The sequence below is a fragment of the Melanerpes formicivorus genome, unplaced genomic scaffold (genome assembly GCF_026170545.1).
Source record: "Melanerpes formicivorus ecotype bairdi unplaced genomic scaffold, bMelFor1.0.p_v2 SCAF_9, whole genome shotgun sequence".
Taxonomy (NCBI): domain Eukaryota; kingdom Metazoa; phylum Chordata; class Aves; order Piciformes; family Picidae; genus Melanerpes; species Melanerpes formicivorus.
The window spans coordinates 2,312,259-2,331,372 of NW_027142361.1; the positions used below are offsets into that span (position 1 = coordinate 2,312,259).

General features: G+C 44.6%; 1 protein-coding gene across 1 annotated transcript in view; it reads left to right on the forward strand.

Moving 5' to 3' along the window:
- FAM83B (family with sequence similarity 83 member B) overlaps nucleotides 1-19,114 on the forward strand; it is a 67,574-nt gene that overhangs the window by 31,622 nt on the left and 16,838 nt on the right. Inside the window, exon 3 of the mRNA XM_068142960.1 lies at nucleotides 18,080-18,244. Within this exon, the coding sequence (XP_067999061.1) occupies nucleotides 18,080-18,244 (165 nt within the window). The remainder of the gene's footprint in view (nucleotides 1-18,079; nucleotides 18,245-19,114) is intronic.

Genomic DNA, 19,114 nt, shown 5'->3' on the forward strand with positions numbered 1-19,114 from the left:
TAAGATCCCAGCAGATATCAGGCAAGTTGAAGTCACCCATGAGAACAAGGTCAGGCGATCTCGAGACAGCCTTAAGCTGCCTATAGAATGACTCATCAACATCCTCCTCCTGGTTGGGTGGTCTATAACAGACTCCAACCAGGATGTCAGCCCTGTTGGCCTTCCCTCTAATTCTTACCCAGAGGCACTCAACCCGATCATCCCTAATCTCCGTCTCAATGGCATCTAGTGCCTCCCTGACATACAGGGCCACCCCTCCACCCCTTCTTCCTTGCCTGTCTCTCCTGAAGAGCCTGTAGCCATCAATTGCAGCACTCCAATCATGTGAGTCATCCCACCACGTCTCTGTGATGGCAACTACATCATAACTTTCCTGCTGCAGCAAGGCTTCCAGCTCCTCTTGTTTGTTGCCCATGCTTCGTGCATTAGTGTACATGCACTTCATCCGGGCTGCTGGTTTCACCTCTGGCTCTGGCTTATCACCCCCAGACCCCAGCCTGGGGGGACTGGTTTCAACCCCTTCCCCCTTCGAAACTAGTTTAAAGCCCTATCTATGAGACCTGCCAATTCCCTCCCCAGAATCTTTTTCCCTTTGAGGGATAGGCCATTCTCGTACACTCTGATCTTACCCCTCCTCTGGGACAGATGTGCTCCATCTGTTGCCAGCTGGCCTGGTGCAGCAGAAAGTTTTTCAAGATCAAAAAACCCAAAATTCTTTTGCCTGCACCAGCCTCTAAGCCACTTGTTGACTTCAGCTGCTGACCTGTTCCTTATGGTATTCCCACCTGCAACTAAGGGTATAGACGAAAAAATTATTTGTGCCCCTGATCCCTCAACCAGATCTCCCAGGGCCCTGAAGTCATCTTTGATAGCCCTGGGAGTTCTGGTTGCAACATCATCATTCCCTAACTGCATAACTATCAAGGGATAATAGTCAGAGGGCTGCACCATACCAGGCAGTCTTCTGGTAACATCTCCAACCATGGCTCCTGGAAGACAACAAACCTCCCTGTGAGTAGGGTCTGGCCGACATATGGGGCCCTCTGTTCCCCTCAGGAGGGAATCGCCAATAACAATTACCCTTCTCTTTTTCTTAAGGGAGCAAGTCCTGATGCCGGGGGAAGGCTGTTTAAGCTTAGGCTGTTTCACCTTAGGTCGTTTCACCTTAGGCTGTTTTGCCACAGGGAAAACCCCAGATGGCATGCCCTCCGATATCAGAATCACCTCACCCTCAACCTCCAATGCCCCGTAGAAGAGGGAAGAGGGAGGCAGTAAGAGAAGAGAGGGAGGAGTGTAGCAGAAGTAGGCCATAATTGTAAATTATAGTGGTACGGTGGTTTTGCTTGCACTTTTGTGACATCAATGAAGATTTTTAATATCATTGAGTCCTACAAGCTGCTAGAAGTACTCATACTCAATAAAAGTCTTTTTACAGGACAATTGTTTTATAGATCTGGCCGTTAAGCAGTCCCTAAGTGTGTACACCCTATGTGTCCGTTACTGACTCTTAATTGTCTGTATGAAGATGAATACCAAATCCTTGAATAAAAATGAAATAAGCAATGGTTTTTGTCCCACTTACCCTTCCCTAAATATGTGATTAGCCTTTTTTTTCTGCATTCATTGACTCTTGTATTGTTTTTTCTTTTAGAAGTCAGGCTGAGCAACCAGCTTATGAAGCTGATTTTTTAATATTGAGCATAAGTGTTATTTCTCTGATACTCAGAAGTTTAATTACAAATGGCCAGCAGCAGCAAAGGGAATTCTTTCACTGTTTTAGGTCTTTGCTGTTCTAAAAAATATTAATCAATTTCAATTGTAATGTTCCTTTTTAACTTATAAGAGATTATGCCACTTCTTTCCAAAGACCAACTGAAGCCTCTCTTAGGACTGAGTTCTCCACTTTGGTGTTACCTTAGTTAAACCATGAAGTAGGGGAGGTTTTTAACCAGAATTTGTTCAAGTCTCGGTTGGGGTTCTGTGGACATTTAACAACGTCTCCTGCAATGACTTACATTTTTTGTTCTTTTTCTTCTAGTTTTATCTCTGAGACACTTTCGCTCACAGTGTTCCTTAGGATTATGAAATCTTCCTTTTGGAAGAAGTTTTACGTGTCTACAGATAACTAACCTCCAGCAACTAAGGATGTAATTAGGGCTTGTTTTTCAATATTGAGTATAATTAGGTCATGCTCATTGATCTGTATGATTCCACTAATTTGAAATCTGGCAGTTGCATAGTTTTTTTTTTTTTTAATTGGGCATTGCTATCCAAACTAGACACTGCATTCATATGCAGTGGCTTTTATGGTAGAATATCATTTAATTGTCAGGGTTGGAAGGGACCTCAAGGATCATCTAGTTCCAACCCCCCCTGCCATGGACAGGACACCTTCCAATAGATCAGGTTTCCCAGAGCCATATTCTAATGAAACTTCTAATGAAGTTCTGTTCCCTTACTGCAAGGTCACCTTGATATGGCTCATGGACTTAGTAGTATGTGGCTTACAGGATCTCCACAACTGTATGCTTTTATTGTTCTGCATGCTAAAAATGTTTGATAGGCTGTTGTGGACTGTGGTTACCGTACTGCATGTAGGCATTTGAAAATCTGTCTGAATCATCAGCAACTCTGAAACACATCAGGCTTGTGTGCTGACTTGGATCTGCCAAAATCTTTCTGTACTTGGAAACCTAGAAAATAAATGTTTCCTGGTTTTGAAACACATATTTTCATCTTCCTCCACTGTTTTCCAGATTTTACTATGGAAACAATGTTTCCATCTCTGTCTTAAGTCTCTGCCTTTCTCTTTTGATTCTCATTTTCTGTGTTCAAAGTACCTGTAGCACATACTCATTCCTGTAAGTAACAATAAGTGCAGTATAATAGAGTTAAACAATATAGTTGGGTTTTTTTACTGGATTTTTTTTGTTTGCTTGAAATATACTAGCAGCAGCTTTAAAACCTGTGCAGGACATTTTAAATACGCTCTTTACTTATAAAACATGAATATTAGATATTCAGGTCTTCCCATTTAATTTCAGAAACGTGAGTTTACTATTAAGGTCTCAAAGATGACAAACAGTGCACAGCTCTTGCATAAGCAAACTTAAGAGTAAAATTATTATTCCCAGTCTAGAAAAGTGGGTCTGGATCATCTTTCATTCCTATAAATCTCCCTTTGACTAAACTAATCTTTCATTGTTTCTATGTATCTAATTAACAAATGCCAGCAAAGATGTCTGCTTTAAAGAAATATTGCTTGTTTTTTTAGTTTTAAGTCTATAGCCTGTAAGTGTTCATTGATATTGTGATTTTCTATAGACTTTCTAGTGTTTTTAAATATGTAAACTCTTAGGAAGTGGGATTCAGTGTTAACAATGTGCTTAAACAGGATTCTTAAGGAGATGGAGAAGAGCAGTGGGAAAGCAGACTGGTTTAGAACTTCATTCTACTCTTGGTCTGAGAAAAACTACCAAACATACTCTAAAAGTGGAGGGGAAAAATATATATATATTTTTTTTTAAATATAGAATTCTTACTTAGATTAGCTGAAATTTCATTTATTTTAAGTCCTTGATAAGCCTCAAATTATTTGAGTATTTCTTGAAGGAGATCTCATAAAAAGTCCTCAGAAATGTTGGTGCCCAGTCTAGTTTACCTTGTCATGAAGGCTATTTGTAAGCAGAAGCAGTCTGAATGGACACTCCTATTACATTTTTTAAAAATGTTTGTGTTCCTTTGCGTTCTGCACCCCACACCACCCTGTTTGATATGGCCTCTTCCTGTGTTCTTAACTGTGCATAGCAATTTATGGAAGACATTCATACTTTCAAGTATTGAAAGAGTTCTTAACTGTGTAGTAGTCAACTCATATTTCCCTTGGCCAGGTACAACAAAAAGTCCTTCTATAAATACATTAATAGTAAGAGGAAGGGAAAGGACAACCTCCACTCCTTGGTGGATACGGAGGGGAACATTGTAACAAAGGATGAGGAAAAGGCAGAGATACTTAACACCTTCTTTGCCTCAATTTTTACTAGAAGGGCAGAGCATCTTCCTGACAGCTGGCCTGCAGAGCTGGCAGAAGGAGCCAGGGAGCTGCACAGTTACCCTGTGTTCCATGAGGAGGTGGTTGGAACTCTCCTTAGCAGCTTGGATCCCCACAAGTCCATGGGACCAGATGGGATTCATCCTAGGGTGCTGAGAGACCTGGCAGATGAGCTGGCCAAGCCACTCTCCATAATTTTCCAGCAGTCCTGGCTCACTGGCGAGGTCCCAGAGGACTGGAAGCTGGCCAACGTGGTGCCCATCCATAAGAAGGGCCGGTTGGATGAGCCAGGGAATTACAGGCCTGTCAGCCTGACCTCAGTGCCAGGCAAGATCATGGAACAGGTCATCCTGAGTTCAATAACACAACACTTACAGGATGGCCAAGGAATCAGGCCTAGCCAGCATGGATTTAGGAAGGGCAGGTCCTGCCTGACCAACCTGATCTCCTTCTATGATCAGGTGACCCGCCTGGTGGATGTGGGGAGGCCTGTTGATGTAGTGTACCTGGACCTCAGCAAGGCCTTTGACACCGTCCCCCATAGCAAACTGCTGGCCAAGCTGTCAGCCCATGGCTTGGACGGGAGCACACTGCGATGGGTTAGGAACTGGCTGGAGGGCTGAGCCCAGAGAGTGGTGGTGAATGGTGCCACATCCAGCTGGCAGCCAGTCACTAGTGGTGTGCCCCAGGGATCAATGCCGGGCCCTGTGCTCTTTAACATCCTTATTGATGATCTGGATGAGGGCATTGAGTCCATCATCAGTAAATTTGCTGACGACACCAAGCTGGGGGCAAGAGTTGATCTGCTGGAGGGTAGAGATGCTCTGCAGAGGGACCTCGACAGGCTGGACAGATGGGCAGAATCCAACGGCATGAGATTTAACACATCCAAATGCCGGGTTCTGCACATTGGCCACAACAACCCCATGCAGTGCTACAGGCTGAGGTCAGAGTGGCTGGAGAGCAGCCAGGCAGAGAGGGACCTGGGGGTGCTGGTTGATGGTAGGCTGAACATGAGCCTGCAGTGTGCCCAGGCAACCAAGAGGGCCAATGGCATCCTGGCCGGCATCAGGAACAGTGTGGCCAGCAGGAGCAGGGAGGTCATTCTGCCCCTGTACACTGCACTGGTTAGGCTGCACCTCGAGTACTGTGTCCAGTTCTGGGCCCCTCAGTTTAGGAAGGATGTTGACTTGCTGGAACGAGTCCAGAGAAGAGCAACAAAGTTGGTGAGGGGTTTGGAACACAAGCCCTATGAGGAGAGGCTGAGGGAGCTGGGGTTGCTCAGCCTGGAGAAGAGGAGACTCAGGGGTGACCTTATCACTCTCTATAACTACCTGAAGGGAGGTTGTAGACAGGCGGATGATGGTCTCTTCTCCCAGGCAGCCAGTACCAGAACAAGAGGACACAGTCTCAGGCTGCGCCAGGGGAGGTTCAGGTTGGATGTTTGGAAGAAGTTCTATACAGAAAGAGTGATTGCGCTATGGAATGGGTTGCCCGGAGAGGTGTTGGAGTCGCCGTCATTGAAGGTGTTCAGAAGGAGACTTGACGGGGTGCTTGGTGCCATGGGTTAGCTGTTTGGGTGGGTTGGATTGGTTGATGGGTTGGACACGATGATCTTGAAGGTCTCTTCCAACCTGGTTTGGTTTATTCTAATAAAGGTTTATTCTAATAAAGGTAGCATCTATCCAGGAGTGTCTGCAGGTCTTACTAGTACTCTAATTGTTTGGCAAAAGTCTCAACACTGAGACATGTCTCTGAGGTTGTCATATATAGTTTTCAGTCCTGCGTGGGAGATGAAACAGTAAAATGCATTAAGAGTTTAATTCTGATTTCTACTGGCACTTAATAAATAAATTAAGTCTTATCACATGGTTGTGCATTGCTTGTTTTGGGGCAGTCACAAAGTAATGTATGCATGAATAAATGAGTAACTACTTGCAAACAAATTTAAAATAAAAAGTATAGCATTATAATATTAATTCTGGTAGCCTGAACATTCCATAAATATTAAGGCATCCAGTGAGAACCCACATATTAAAGCTGTTAATGCTCTTAAATAAAAAACTATTTCTCAAGCAGCAAGTCTTTGAAATTCCTCATAGAGAAAGCCAGAGGCTAGAGAAGTTCCTTTTTTTTTTTTTGTCATGAATTTCCATTCTGGAATACCTGAGTTGTAAGCTGTCAGAAATCCTGCCATTTCCCTTCTGTTTGCTTTCCTCAGGAAAATCATGGCAGCTTCCCAAAATAACAACTGAATAAGAACATTGTGAAAAGCTAAATACAAATATTAGAATTCTGCTACCTAACCAGCTGCAGCCCACATGGCACTGAGAACAGATCAATGACATCAATGGCAAGAGAAGAAAGGGCAGAAAAGCTCCAAAACACTCTTGCTATCATGCCAAGGATTTTCTATGCTGCCTTATGTGCTTCTCTGTAGGATCTCTGCCCACCTCTGTTCACAGTGACAGAACACAGCTTATAGTTTCATAGTTTCATAGTTTCATTCAGGGTTGGAAGGGACCACAAGGATCATCTAGTTCCAACCCCCCAGCCATGGGCAGGGACACCCCACACTAGATCAGGCTGGACAGAGCCTCATCCAGCCTGCTCTTAAACACTCCCAGGGACGGGGCCTCGACCACCTCCCTGGACAACCCATTCCAGGGTTTCACCACTCTCATGGTGAAGAACCTCCTCCTCACATCCAGCCTGAATCTCCCCACCTCCAGCTTCATTCCATTCCCCCTAGTCCTATCACTACCTGAGATCCTGAGAAGTCCTTCCCCAGCCTTCCTGTAGGCCCCCTTCAGATACTGGAAGGCGACAATTAGGTCTCCTCGGAGCCTTCTCTTCTGCAGACTGTACAGCCCCAACTCCTTCAGTCTGTCCTCATAGGAGAGGTGCTCCAGCCCTCTGATCATCCCTGTGGCCCTTCTCTGGACACGTTCCAGCACCTCCACATCCCTCTTGTAATAGGGGCTCCAGAACTGGACACAGTACTCCAGGTGGGGTCTCACCAGGGCTGAGTAGAGGGGGAGGATCACCTCCCTCGACCTGCTAGCCACACTTCTCCTGATGCAGCCCAGGATCTGATTGGCTTTGCGGGCTGCAAGTGCACACTGAGAGCTCATGTTGAGCTTTTTGTCCACCAGCACCCCCAAGTCTCTCTCCTCAGGGCTACCCTCCAGCCAGTCACTGCCCAGCCTGTATTTGTGCCTGGGATTGCCTCGACCCAGATGCAGGACCCTGCACTTGCTCTTATTGAACTTCATGAGGTTGGCCTGTGCCCACCTCTCCAGCCTGTCAAGGTCCCTCTGGATGGCCTCCCTTCCCTCCAGCGTGTCTGCTGCACCACACAACTTGGTGTCATCAGCAAACTTGCTGAGGGTGCACTCAATGCCACTGTCCATGTCCCCCACAAAGATGTTGAATAAGACAGGTCCCAGGACTGATCCCTGAGGGACTCCACTTGTCACTGGCCTCCACTGGGACATGGAGCCATTGACAGCCACTCTTTGGGTGCGGCCATCAAGCCAGTTCCTTATCCATCTAGTGGTCCACCCATCAAACCCATGTGTCACCAGTTTGGAGACCAGGATGTGGTGTGGGACAGTGTCGAAGGCTTTGCTCAGGTCCAGGTAAACGACATCAGTTGCTCGCCCCTCATCTATTAATTTTGTCACCTGCTCATAGAAGGCCACCAGGTTGGTCAGGCAGGATTTGCCCTTGGCAAAGCCATGCTGACTGTTCCAAATCACCTCTTCACTATTCTTTTGAGCGAGTAGTGACTCCAGGAGGATCTGTTCCATGATCTTTCCAGGCACAGAGGTGAGACTGACTGGCCTGTAGTTCCCTGGTTCCTCCTTCTTGCCCTTTTTGAAGATGGGGGCAATGTTTCCCCTTTTCCAGTCTGTGGGGACTTCACCAGACTGCCAGGACTTTTGAAATATAATAGAGAGGGGTTTAGCAACCTCATCTGCCAGTTCTCTCAGTACCCGTGGGTGTAACCCGTCGGGTCCCATGGACTTGAACACTTTCAGGTTCTTCAGATGATCACGAACCTGATCTGCACTTACAATGGGCAGTTCTTCCTCCCCGTCCCTGGCTTTGACTTCCATAACATCAGGAGTGTGGCTAGAGGCCCTTGCAGTGAAGACTGAGGTAAAGAAGTTATTAAGTACCTCAGCCTTTTCCTCATCACATGTGACCATGTCACCATTTTCCTTTCTGAGGGGGCCCACACCTTCCCTAGTCTTCTTCTTCCCATTAATATACCTGTAGAAGTTCTTAGTATTCCCTTTAATCTCCCTGGCTAGATTCAATTCAAACTCTGCTTTTGCTTTCCTAACCAGGACTCTTGCTGCTCGGGCAGCTTCCTTATATTCCCCCTGTTCTACCTGTCCTTCCCTCCACTTCCTGTAGAGTTTCCTTTTAAGTAAGCTTGCTCGTTAAATACCAGCAGTGGTTTAGTTATTGATGGGAGCGTTGCAGACAGAAATGTAAGTGTTAAAAAGGAACATTGTGAGTGCTTGTTGCTTTAATCATGCATGACAGTTCTTTACAGGTTTTGGTAAATCTTTTCTTGTCTATGGTGCGCCAGTTGCTGCTCAGCATTTGTTTCTTTGCTGATCTCTTCTTCCAAGGTTTAGGCTTATAAATGCTTCATACAAAGTCCCCACAGGGAATCCCCAAAATATCCCCTTCCCTCCTGGTGTCTCTGTGACTTGCTGAAATTCAATTCTTCATGCATGGAAGTAAAGCTTCAGAGAAATTATCGCCTCTGCTGCTGTAATCTTCAGCCAGAATAGCAACTACCAAACCCACAGATACAGATCACATTATGTAACTCACTCCCATACATTTTGCAGAATTCCCAGTTGCATGAATATTAAGAGGTAATGCAGGTGTCATTTTAAGATAGCACATGTATGACTTGCTAGCTCAGCCTGCAGTAGCTTTCTGAAAGGTAATACAGAAATCTACTGTACATTTGCTTTTCAGAGAAAACAGTCTTATCTACGGCTTAGATCTTATCTACAGTTTAGTCTTATCAAAAGTTTAGAGAATTCTTCTTCCATGTTGGTTTTAGTTTCACTGGTAGAAGTGCTACTCCAGATATTCTGGTCTGCTTTTTTTTGAGACATAGTAAGATGCACTGGAATTGATGAACAGAGCATTACTAAGAGCTGGAAAGTTCCTCTACCACACATCTTTCTTACATATCTTGGACAGAACAAATGAGGCTTTGCCATGTGGGCTTCACATTTAATAGAATAATAGAATAATAATAGAATAATAGAATAATAATAGAATAATAAACCAGGTTGGGAGAGACCTTGAAGATCATCATGTCCAACCCATCAACCAATCCAACCCACCTAAACAACTAAACCATGGCATCAAGCACCCCATCAAGTCTCCTCCTGAACACCTCCAATGATGGTGACTCCACCACCTCCCCGGGATTTCAACACAGCTGAACTATTTATATAGTGCTTTATGTGGTTGCCTGCACATATAATTTTCTCAGAGTATTTTGCATTTCTTTTCCATATATTTTTTGAGTAGAGAATTGTAGTTTACCTTTGATTTTTTGGACAGTGACCTTTTTTTGTATGAATTCTCATATTGAGCAAGTCTAACGCACTATTGTGGAAAGAAGCAGTTGAGGGTATTGAAGACTGCTAATATACATGTCAAAGTTAATCTTTATTCACCTTAAAATGCTTGTGTAGGTGGTATGTGGCATGATAAGCTGAGGCTTGGTAATCAGAATAGAAGATATATCCAGTTCTGAGCTGTGTCCTTACAATCAATGGTGGAAACTTCTTTTGGAGGAGAAAGAGGGAAAGAGGATGATGAGGATGATGCCTGATTTATAAAGTGCCGGACTTCCCTGTAGTTAATTAAACTCACAGTATCACAGTATTGCCAAGGTTGGAAGAGACCTCGAGGATCATCGAGTCCAACCTGTCACCACAGACCTCATGACTAGACCATGGCACCAAGTGCCACGTCCAATCTCCTCTTGAACACCTCCAGGGATGGTGACTCTACCACCTCCCCGGGCAGCCCATTCCAATGACGAATGACTCTCTCAGTGAAGAACTTCCTCCTCACCTCGAGCCTAAACTTCCCCTGGCGCAGCTTGAGACTGTGTCCCCTTGTTCTGGTTCTGGTTGCCTGGGAGAAGAGACCAACCCCTTCCTGGCCACAACCACCCCTCAGGTAGTTGTAGAGGGCAATGAGGTCACCCCTGAGCCTCCTCTTCTCCAGGCTAAACAATCCCAGCTCCCTCAGCCTCTCCTCATAGGGCTTGTGCTCAAGGCCTCTCACCAGCCTTGTTGCCCTTCTCTGGACACGTTCAAGTGTCTCAATGTCCTTCTTAAACTGAGGGGCCCAGAACTGGACACAGTACTCAAGGTGCGGCCTAACCAATGCAGAGTACAGGGGCACAATGACTTCCCTGCTCCTGCTGGCCACACTATTCCTAATGCAGGTCAGGATGCCATTGGCCTTTTTGGCCACCTGGGCACACTGATGGCTCATTTTTAGGCAGCTGTCGATCAGTACCCCCAGGTCCCTCTCTGTTTGGGAGCTCTCCAGCCACTCTGACCCTAGCCTGTAGCTCTGCATGGGATTGCCATGGCCAAAGTGCAGCACCCGGCACTTGGACTTGTTGAATGCCATCCCATTGGACTCTGCCCATCTGACCAGTCGGTCGAGGTCCCTCTGCATTGTATTCACTCCTTGTAAAGAATGCAGTAATGGAAGAACATTTTCAAGTACACTGTGTTGTTATGATCTATTGCTCTCTGAATGCAGAGCTAAGTTAAATAAATTAAATACTCTCTAGATGGTTCTGCTGTAGCAGGGCAGTTGGATGGTCTCCAGAGGTTTCTTTCAACCCCTACCATTCTGTGAATTATGATCTCAGGGAGTCAATTTTGGTGATAATCTACTACAAGTAACGACATCAACTTCATGGAGGTTGCATAAGTGCGAATCATTGGAGTGTTTATTCCACTACATTACTACAGTCATGGGTCATACTCAGATATGTGGTTACTGTTTGTATTATTGTATCTAGACTCTGTTTATAGAGGAGGGCTCCCACCATGATACTATTCTTTGACACCTCAAGACTTCTGAGGTGCTACAGTTGCTATGTAAGAACTCAGCAATTCAGCCAGCCTGAAGGTGACCTGAGATATTCAGATGCAGCTCACACTGATTTCAAAGTATGTTTTGCAATGGAAGGGTGTGTTGTACACATCATTCCAGGGCTGTATTTAATTTTTAAAATTAATATGAAAGTAATGAGCTATCATCTTAGAAGCACCCTGGTGTTTGCAACAGTGCCATAAAGCATGGATAGAGTATGTTTTATTAAGATGTAGCTAATACAAATTGCAGCAAGCATAAAGTGTATCTAGACCCTTAACCATAAATAACAGCATAGTATAATTTAAAAACCCCTCAGTAATTTGTGGGATGTACTGCATAGCTTACCAGCATGAAGACCATTAGCATTGATCAGAAAATTTGTCTGTCTTTTATGGTGCCTGAAACTCACCTGGTCTAATTGCTGCCTGACTCCTGTTGCTAACAGCAAGGTATGCAGTACTATCTTCTTTCTGCACTATTGCAAGGGTCATGACATGCCAGCTCTATGAGGGAAGGCCAGATTCAAATAGTGCCAAACCTGTGCCACAAGGGGATTCTCTCCAAAACAGAGATGTGAAAAGGAATTTCATTGAAGTACCAGGGAAAAGGTCAATAAAAACAGAGTTGACATTTCAACCTGAAATGTGGTTCTTCAGTCTTGGGGTGTGTGGTGAAGAGGTTATTACATTTATTAATACGAAATATGAATTATTAAAATATTATTTTTATTAATATTAAAATTATTAATAGCCAATGAATCACCAACTTATATACATGTTCTAGTGCACATTCGTGAAATACATTCCACAAGTGGCTTAATGTTATGATTAGGACTTAATTGAACTATCTATAGACCATTTTTATTTATATAACAAAGGGTGCAGTTCCGCCGCTTGGCCACTAGATGACTCGTCGGGACGCGGGCAGCTTCTGGCTATACACAGCAATATTATAATCTTTCTGTATGTCAGGGCTTACTCTGCTAGACGCGGATACTTTAAACTGAGTGCTAATGGATGGATAGCACGTGGAAGATATTTGATTCCCTCCAGACAACAGGGATTGATCCTGGTTGGGGTTGGCCTGTGGGGTCGGCTCGCATGACAGGGCAGGGCGACGGTTGCCGATAGGTGGGCTCGGACGATGCGGTAGCAGGCAAAGCTACAGGGTTGGCCCAACCACGGCGATTCTCAGGGCTGATGCAAACAGCCTCGGGGAGAGAATGCGGCTGCGTTAGGCAGCAGATTCTCATTTACTGAGCTTAAAGGCACAGTGGGACTCTCGGAGTGGTCCCGGGTTTGGTGCAGTATAGGCACGAACAATGCTTTAGTCTTCCCTGAGGTTCACAGGGCTCAGAGCGGCACACGGTGGCTCCTCTCCTGCTATGACGGGGCTAGGCATATGTGGACACGGTATCGATCAAGTCCCTTCTCCCCGGCAACTGGGCAGATCTTACCCTCGGGGATTGGTCCAGTCCTCTGGTGGCACGGTGGGCTCTCCCGGTCAGTACGACTGGCTGTAGCAACGCTGACTCCTTGGGTGCAGCGAAGGTCCTCCCTCTGGAGATGATCCTCACGATTGCTTCTCACGATGCAGAGGCTTTCAGTATGCGTGCATGTATAACAGAAGCTAACAACAATAATCTCAATGGCAAAGGCTGCAGCTCGAGAGTTGCTCTCTTGAGCAAGCACAGAGACGAAGTGAAAGAGGGGGCAACTTGTTTACCAACTGGGGTGATACTTATAGATTCCTCGAGGCTGGGCTTGACCAATGGGCACTCTCATAAACAACTGGCTTCAGCCTATAGAAAGCGTGAAGCTAGAATTATGCCCATACTTGGTGTTTGCACGAGCACTGCATGCGCTGGCTGCATGCTGGCCTAGCTAATGCCTTGGCTTTTGTCTTCCTCCTGAAGGAGGAGGAACTTGCCCACATGCTGGGACAAGATTCAGTATCTGGGCATAATGTGCCTTCACCACAGGGTGAGAAAGAGTGGTGCTTTTCAAATGTGCTGCAGAGCACAATGGATTTTTGTCATGGCATGCTCTAAAAGAGCCTTGAGTAGATTACAAGAAGTCTCTACACTCTTGCAGTGTAGAGTAGGTCTTCAGCATTATTCACTCATAGGTTATTGACATAATGGTGTGTGGCTCTTAGTAAATCCTGACTGAAGGAAGTAGTTGCATTAGAGGATTCCTGTTTTTAGTGTTTATAGCAAAGGAGGTGTTAAATTACACACCCTGCAAGGTATTCCTTAGAGTTATAATTAGTGCTTGTGAAAGAAGATAAGTTACTGGGGCAATAAAACTGTCAGTCGTTCACAAAATAGACTTACAAAGCACTAGCAGTAAAGGCCATTCATCACATCTGGGTCTTATTTTCAGTACACACCCATTAAGAGTTGATTCTGATGTCCTGAAATTAAGCTGTGAAGTTTAAAATCCATTGATTTTTCTTAGCAAAAGTGGAAAAGTAAAGCAAAAACATCTCTGGTGAGTTGAGAGAGAAGGCCTAGCTTCCTCTCCCCCACAAAGAGGAAAAATAACCACAGCTAACTCAGCCGGAGAAGCAAAAGGAATGCTATATTTTACAAGCAATGTGGAAAATGCAAGATATGTACACAATATACAGTATTTACAATATATATATAGAAATATACAACAAAGTAAAAAAAAAACAAGAACACAGGAAAGAAATTCCCTACTCCGGAGGAGGGTTCCCCCCCTGTACCCCCCTTACCTCCCTTTTTTCCCAAAGAGGGTTAGAAAGAGAGAAAAAAGGCAGTTATTAATAAAGCAGAATTCTAGTAGGCCTATTAGTAGGATTAGTTGCTTATCTGTTCAAGGTCGCGCTGGCAAGGAGCCCAGAAGCAGGCAAGCTGGAAGAAGGAAGGAAAAGGACGAACTGAGAGAAAATACCAGCTGCACAAAACTTAAAACTGCATTCTACCAATCTACCAAAGAAATTAGTTTAGAATATCGATGTTTTCATTTGTCTTCACCAAAACATTCAGCCAGAGTGTCCCAGCACTGTCCCTTTCTTAAAGGCACAGCCTCAGACGGTCACAATATCTCATTTACCTCTCAGAACTCAGCTCTGTTTCCTTTAATCTTCTGTGACCGTTTGAGGCTGTGCCTTTAAGAAAGGGAATATGGTGGATGGATGTTGGTAAACGAAAGAAGAATCTAAACTAATTTCATTGGTGAAGTGGGAGGAAGCACCTTCTGAACTGGGAGTGCAGGAGGAGTATCCTGGGCACTCCGGCACTTTTATCTTTAGTCTTGCTTCCGCCTCTCCACAGTGCAGCAGCTCTCTCTGTGCTGGGCTTTCTGCCAAGGCTTCGGCCTTCAAACTGACAAACCTGATAAGGCCTGTATTAACTGCTTTCCAATTAACACAAAACTGCTTTTAACTTCTTTCTATTTCTCTCTCTCTCTCTTCTAACCTACTCTGGGGAAAGGGGGGAGAGAGGGGAGAGAGGAGGTGGGGAACCCCCTCGGCAGAGGGGGGAACTCTCATTTCTGTGTTACTTTATTGTATATCTTTGTATATATTGTAAATATTGTAAATTTGTATATATTCCCCTGCATATCCTACATTGCTTTGTAAATATACAGCTCCACTGCTTTGCTAATTCAGCTTGTGAGTTTTTTTTTCCTTTCCCTTCAATTTTTCTTTCCCCTTACTTTACAGGGGGGAGGGAAGAGGCTTCTTGGCCTTACCCTTCCAACCCCACCACATCTTCACAGCAAAGTTTATAATTACTACCAAACATGGCAAAATTTGCTTGGATTTTGACAAGGATGGGAGTGGACATGTGAATCATTGAATTGCAGAGAAAGGAGCCTCCGGAGGTCTCCAGTCCAGCTCCTGCTTAAAGCAGGGCTAGCAATAGGATTTAACCAGGTTGCTCAGGGCTTTATCCAGTTTGGTCTTGAAAACGTCTAAGGATGGCGACTGGACAACCTCTCTGGGCAACCTGCTGCACTGCTGGGCTCTCCTTGTGGAAATAAGGGTTTTTCCCTATATCCAGTCAGAACTGCTTATTTCATTTCACTGTTTTCTCTTGTCCTGCCACCAGTATCATAGTATCATTCAGGGTTGGAAGGGACCACAAGGATCATCTAGTTCCAACCCCCCTGCCATGGGCAGGGACACCCCACACTAGATCAGGCTGGACAGAGCCTCATCCAGCCTGCTCTTAAACACCCCCAGGGACGGGGCCTCGACCACCTCCCTGGACAACCCATTCCAGGGTTTCACCACTCTCATGGTGAAGAACCTCCTCCTCACATCCAGCCTGAATCTCCCCACCTCCAGCTTCATTCCATTCCCCCTAGTCCTATCACTACCTGAGATCCTGAGAAGTCCTTCCCCAGCCTTCCTGTAGGCCCCCTTCAGATACTGGAAGGCCACAATTAGGTCACCTCGGAGCCTTCTCTTCTGCAGACTGAACAGCCCCAACTCCTTCAGTCTGTCCTCATAGGAGAGGTGCTCCAGCCCTCTGATCATCCTTGTGGCCCTTCTCTGGACACGTTCCAGCACCTCCACATCCCTCTTGTAATAGGGGCTCCAGAACTGGACACAGTACTCCAGGTGGGGTCTCACCAGGGCTGAGTAGAGGGGGACGATCACCTCCCTCGACCTGCTAGCCACACTTCTCCTGATGCAGCCCAGGATCTGATTGGCTTTGCAGGCTGCAAGTGCACACTGAGAGCTCATGTTGAGCTTTTTGTCCACCAGCACCCCCAAGTCTCTCTCCTCAGGGCTGCTTTCCAGCCAGTCACTGCCCAGCCTGTATTTGTGCCTGGGATTGCCTCGACCCAGATGCAGGACCCTGCACTTGCTCTTATTGAACTTCATGAGGTTGGCTTGTGCCCACCTCTCCAGCCTGTCAAGGTCCCTCTGGATGGCCTCCCTTCCCTCCAGCGTGTCTGCTGCACCACACAGCTTGGTGTCATCAGCAAACTTGCTGAGGGTGCACTCAATGCCACTGTCCATGTCACCCACAAAGATGTTGAATAAGACAGGTCCCAGGACTGATCCCTGAGGGACTCCGCTTGTCACTGGCCTCCACTGGGACATGGACCCATTGACAGCCACTCTTTGGGTGCAGCCATCAAGCCAGTTCCTTATCCACCTAGTGGTCCACCCATCAAACCCATGTGTCACCAGTTTGGAGACCAGGATGTGGTGTGGGACAGTGTGGAAGGCTTTGCTCAGGTCCAGGTAAACGACATCAGTTGCTCGCCCCTCGTCTATTAATTTTGTCACCTGCTCATAGAAGGCAACCAGGTTGGTCAGGCAGGATTTGCCCTTGGCAAAGCCATGCTGACTGTTCCCAATCACCTCTTCACTATTCTTCTGAGCCAGTAGTGACTTCAGGAGGATCTGCTCCATGATCTTTCCACACACAGAGGTGTGACTGACTGGCCTGGAGTTCCCTGGTTCCTCCTTCTTGCCCTTTTTGAAAATGGGGGTGATGTTTCCCCTTTTCCAGTCTGTGGGGACTTCCCCAGATTGCCATGACTTTTGAAATATAATAGAGAGGGGTTTAGCAACCTCATCTGCCAGTTCTCTCAGTACCCGTGGGTGTATCCCGTCGGGTCCCATGGACTTGAACACTTTCAGGTTCTTCAGGTGATCACGAACCTGATCTTCACTTACCGCGGGCAGTTCTTCCTCCCCATCACTGGCATTGTCTTCCATAACATCAGGAGTGTGGCTAGAGGCCCTTGCAGTGAAGACTGAGGTAAAGAAGTTAAGTACCTCAGCCTTTTCCTCATCACTTGTGACCATGTCACCATTTTCCTTTCTGAGGGGGCCCACACATTCCCTAGTCTTCTTCCCATTAATATACCTGTAGAAGTTCTTAGTGTTCCCTTTAATCTCCCTGGCTAGATTCAATTCGAACTCTGTTTTGGCTTTCCTAATCAGGACTCTTGCTGCTTTAAAAGTATGAAGAACCCAGCTTTATCTCTTTAAGATCTTCTGTTGTAGGCACTGGGGACTTTGGTAAGACTCCGTAAAGCCACTTTTGTACCAGACTAAGCAAACCCAGCTCCTTCAGGTGCTCTTCACAAGGCAAGTGCTCCAGCCCTGAACATCTTGGTGGCCTACCCCTGAACATACTCAAGAGTATAATGCTTCTATATTAGTTCTTCCCAAATTGCTAATTTTATGTCAATAGTGTATCATCTCCAAAACACTAATAGTGGGACATTGCTTTTCCCAGTCAGAAATACTTTATCCTCATAGGTTGAAGGACAGCAGTAGCAGGTATTCAGCACTGTAATCTTCTTGAGTTCAGGAAGTTTCATCCCAGCAAGAGTGCTGAATCAGTATGGTCCTGAAATCTTCAATTTCTCCATCCCTTCAATATCCATTTATTAACTTCTTCAACCCCTTGAGCCATTAGCTTTAGAGAAGATGATAGAAGATGAAGAAGCCCCTTGTGCAAAAAATGTTGTCTGATTGTATTTTTTTTTCCCATGCACACCATAGTTATATTAATGGTTTAATATTTTTGGTCTATTCATATTGCTATTTCCCCTTCCTTTCTCCTTCACTAGATGTCTTATTCTTCATATAACTAATCACTATCCACACCTTCAAAACAACTTTTTGCCAAACTTTGATACTTGTGACATGTTGCACTGACAGTCACCTAACTTCTCAAGAAGATCCAGTGGTCTTAAAAAGCATTCCAGGTTAAGTGGTACCACATGAAAAATACTTGAACTTTTTGATCTGTCAAAAAGTGTTAAAGTGTTAGCTGTCAAGTGCAAGCTTCTCTGAAGAGCTTTATATAGATCTTTATACAATACAATAATTTGTATCTTTTCTACTTTTTTTCAGGTCATTGCCATTGTTATGGATATGTTTACAGATGTGGATATTTTCAGAGAAATCATGGAAGCATCTTCTAGAGGGATTGCAGTATATCTCCTGCTTGATGAGTCAAACTTCAGTCACTTTATGAAAATGACAGAGAAACAAGGCTGTCAAGTTCAGAGGCTCAGGGTAAGGCTTCCTGTATTCCTGTGCATGAACATTCACTACTCATTTCTCCTTCGTCTATTCAAAAAGTGACTATCAAATAGTGCTTTTTCACATTAACGGTGATGTGTAAGCTTTTAGCAGAACCTTCTGTACAAATGTTTAGAAAGACTTTTATCTCCTTCATGTGTCAAAATAAGACATCCTTTTTCATATATTATTTATAAAATTATTTTCAGTTATATATTTAGGAATACTAGGCTTCTTTTGCTTTCTTTTAAAGTAGCATGCAAATACTCATAGTGCTTATGTAAATTAATAAATTGCTTATTTCATTTTATTATATTTTTCTTCAAAGGTATTATGTATTAAAATACTTTTAAAATCCCAAGATTCTACTTTATTAGTGTTTGTCTGAAAACCCATATTATCATGTCTTAGCAAGTATTACTTTTATACATGAAATATATAATTTTATCCTCTAAGAAAGATTTAAATTTTTCACAAGATGTGCTTTACCACCCTAATGTTTAACAGGGTTTAGGATACAAACCATGAGCTGCACTGACCTGAAGTAAATGCTTTAGAAATACTTGTAGATTTGTTGTAATGTAAATAGCACTGAAGAAGTTCCAAAGATGTTGCCAGAGTTTCTTTGTGAAGTTCTGAGCACTGCATTAACGGAAACTTCCTTATAGTTCTGTTTGCAAGTTTTGTTTCTGCAGCTAGCTAGGCCATGCTCATACTAGGCAAAAATACTATGAAAGCTTTTCTTAGCAGAAGAGCATTTTAAGAACACATTCATAAAATCAGATGAAAATGTGGTGTATTTGTGAGGATAAAGAAGGCTTTTCATTAAGATTTTGGAATAACTAATTGGTATTTTATACCAAT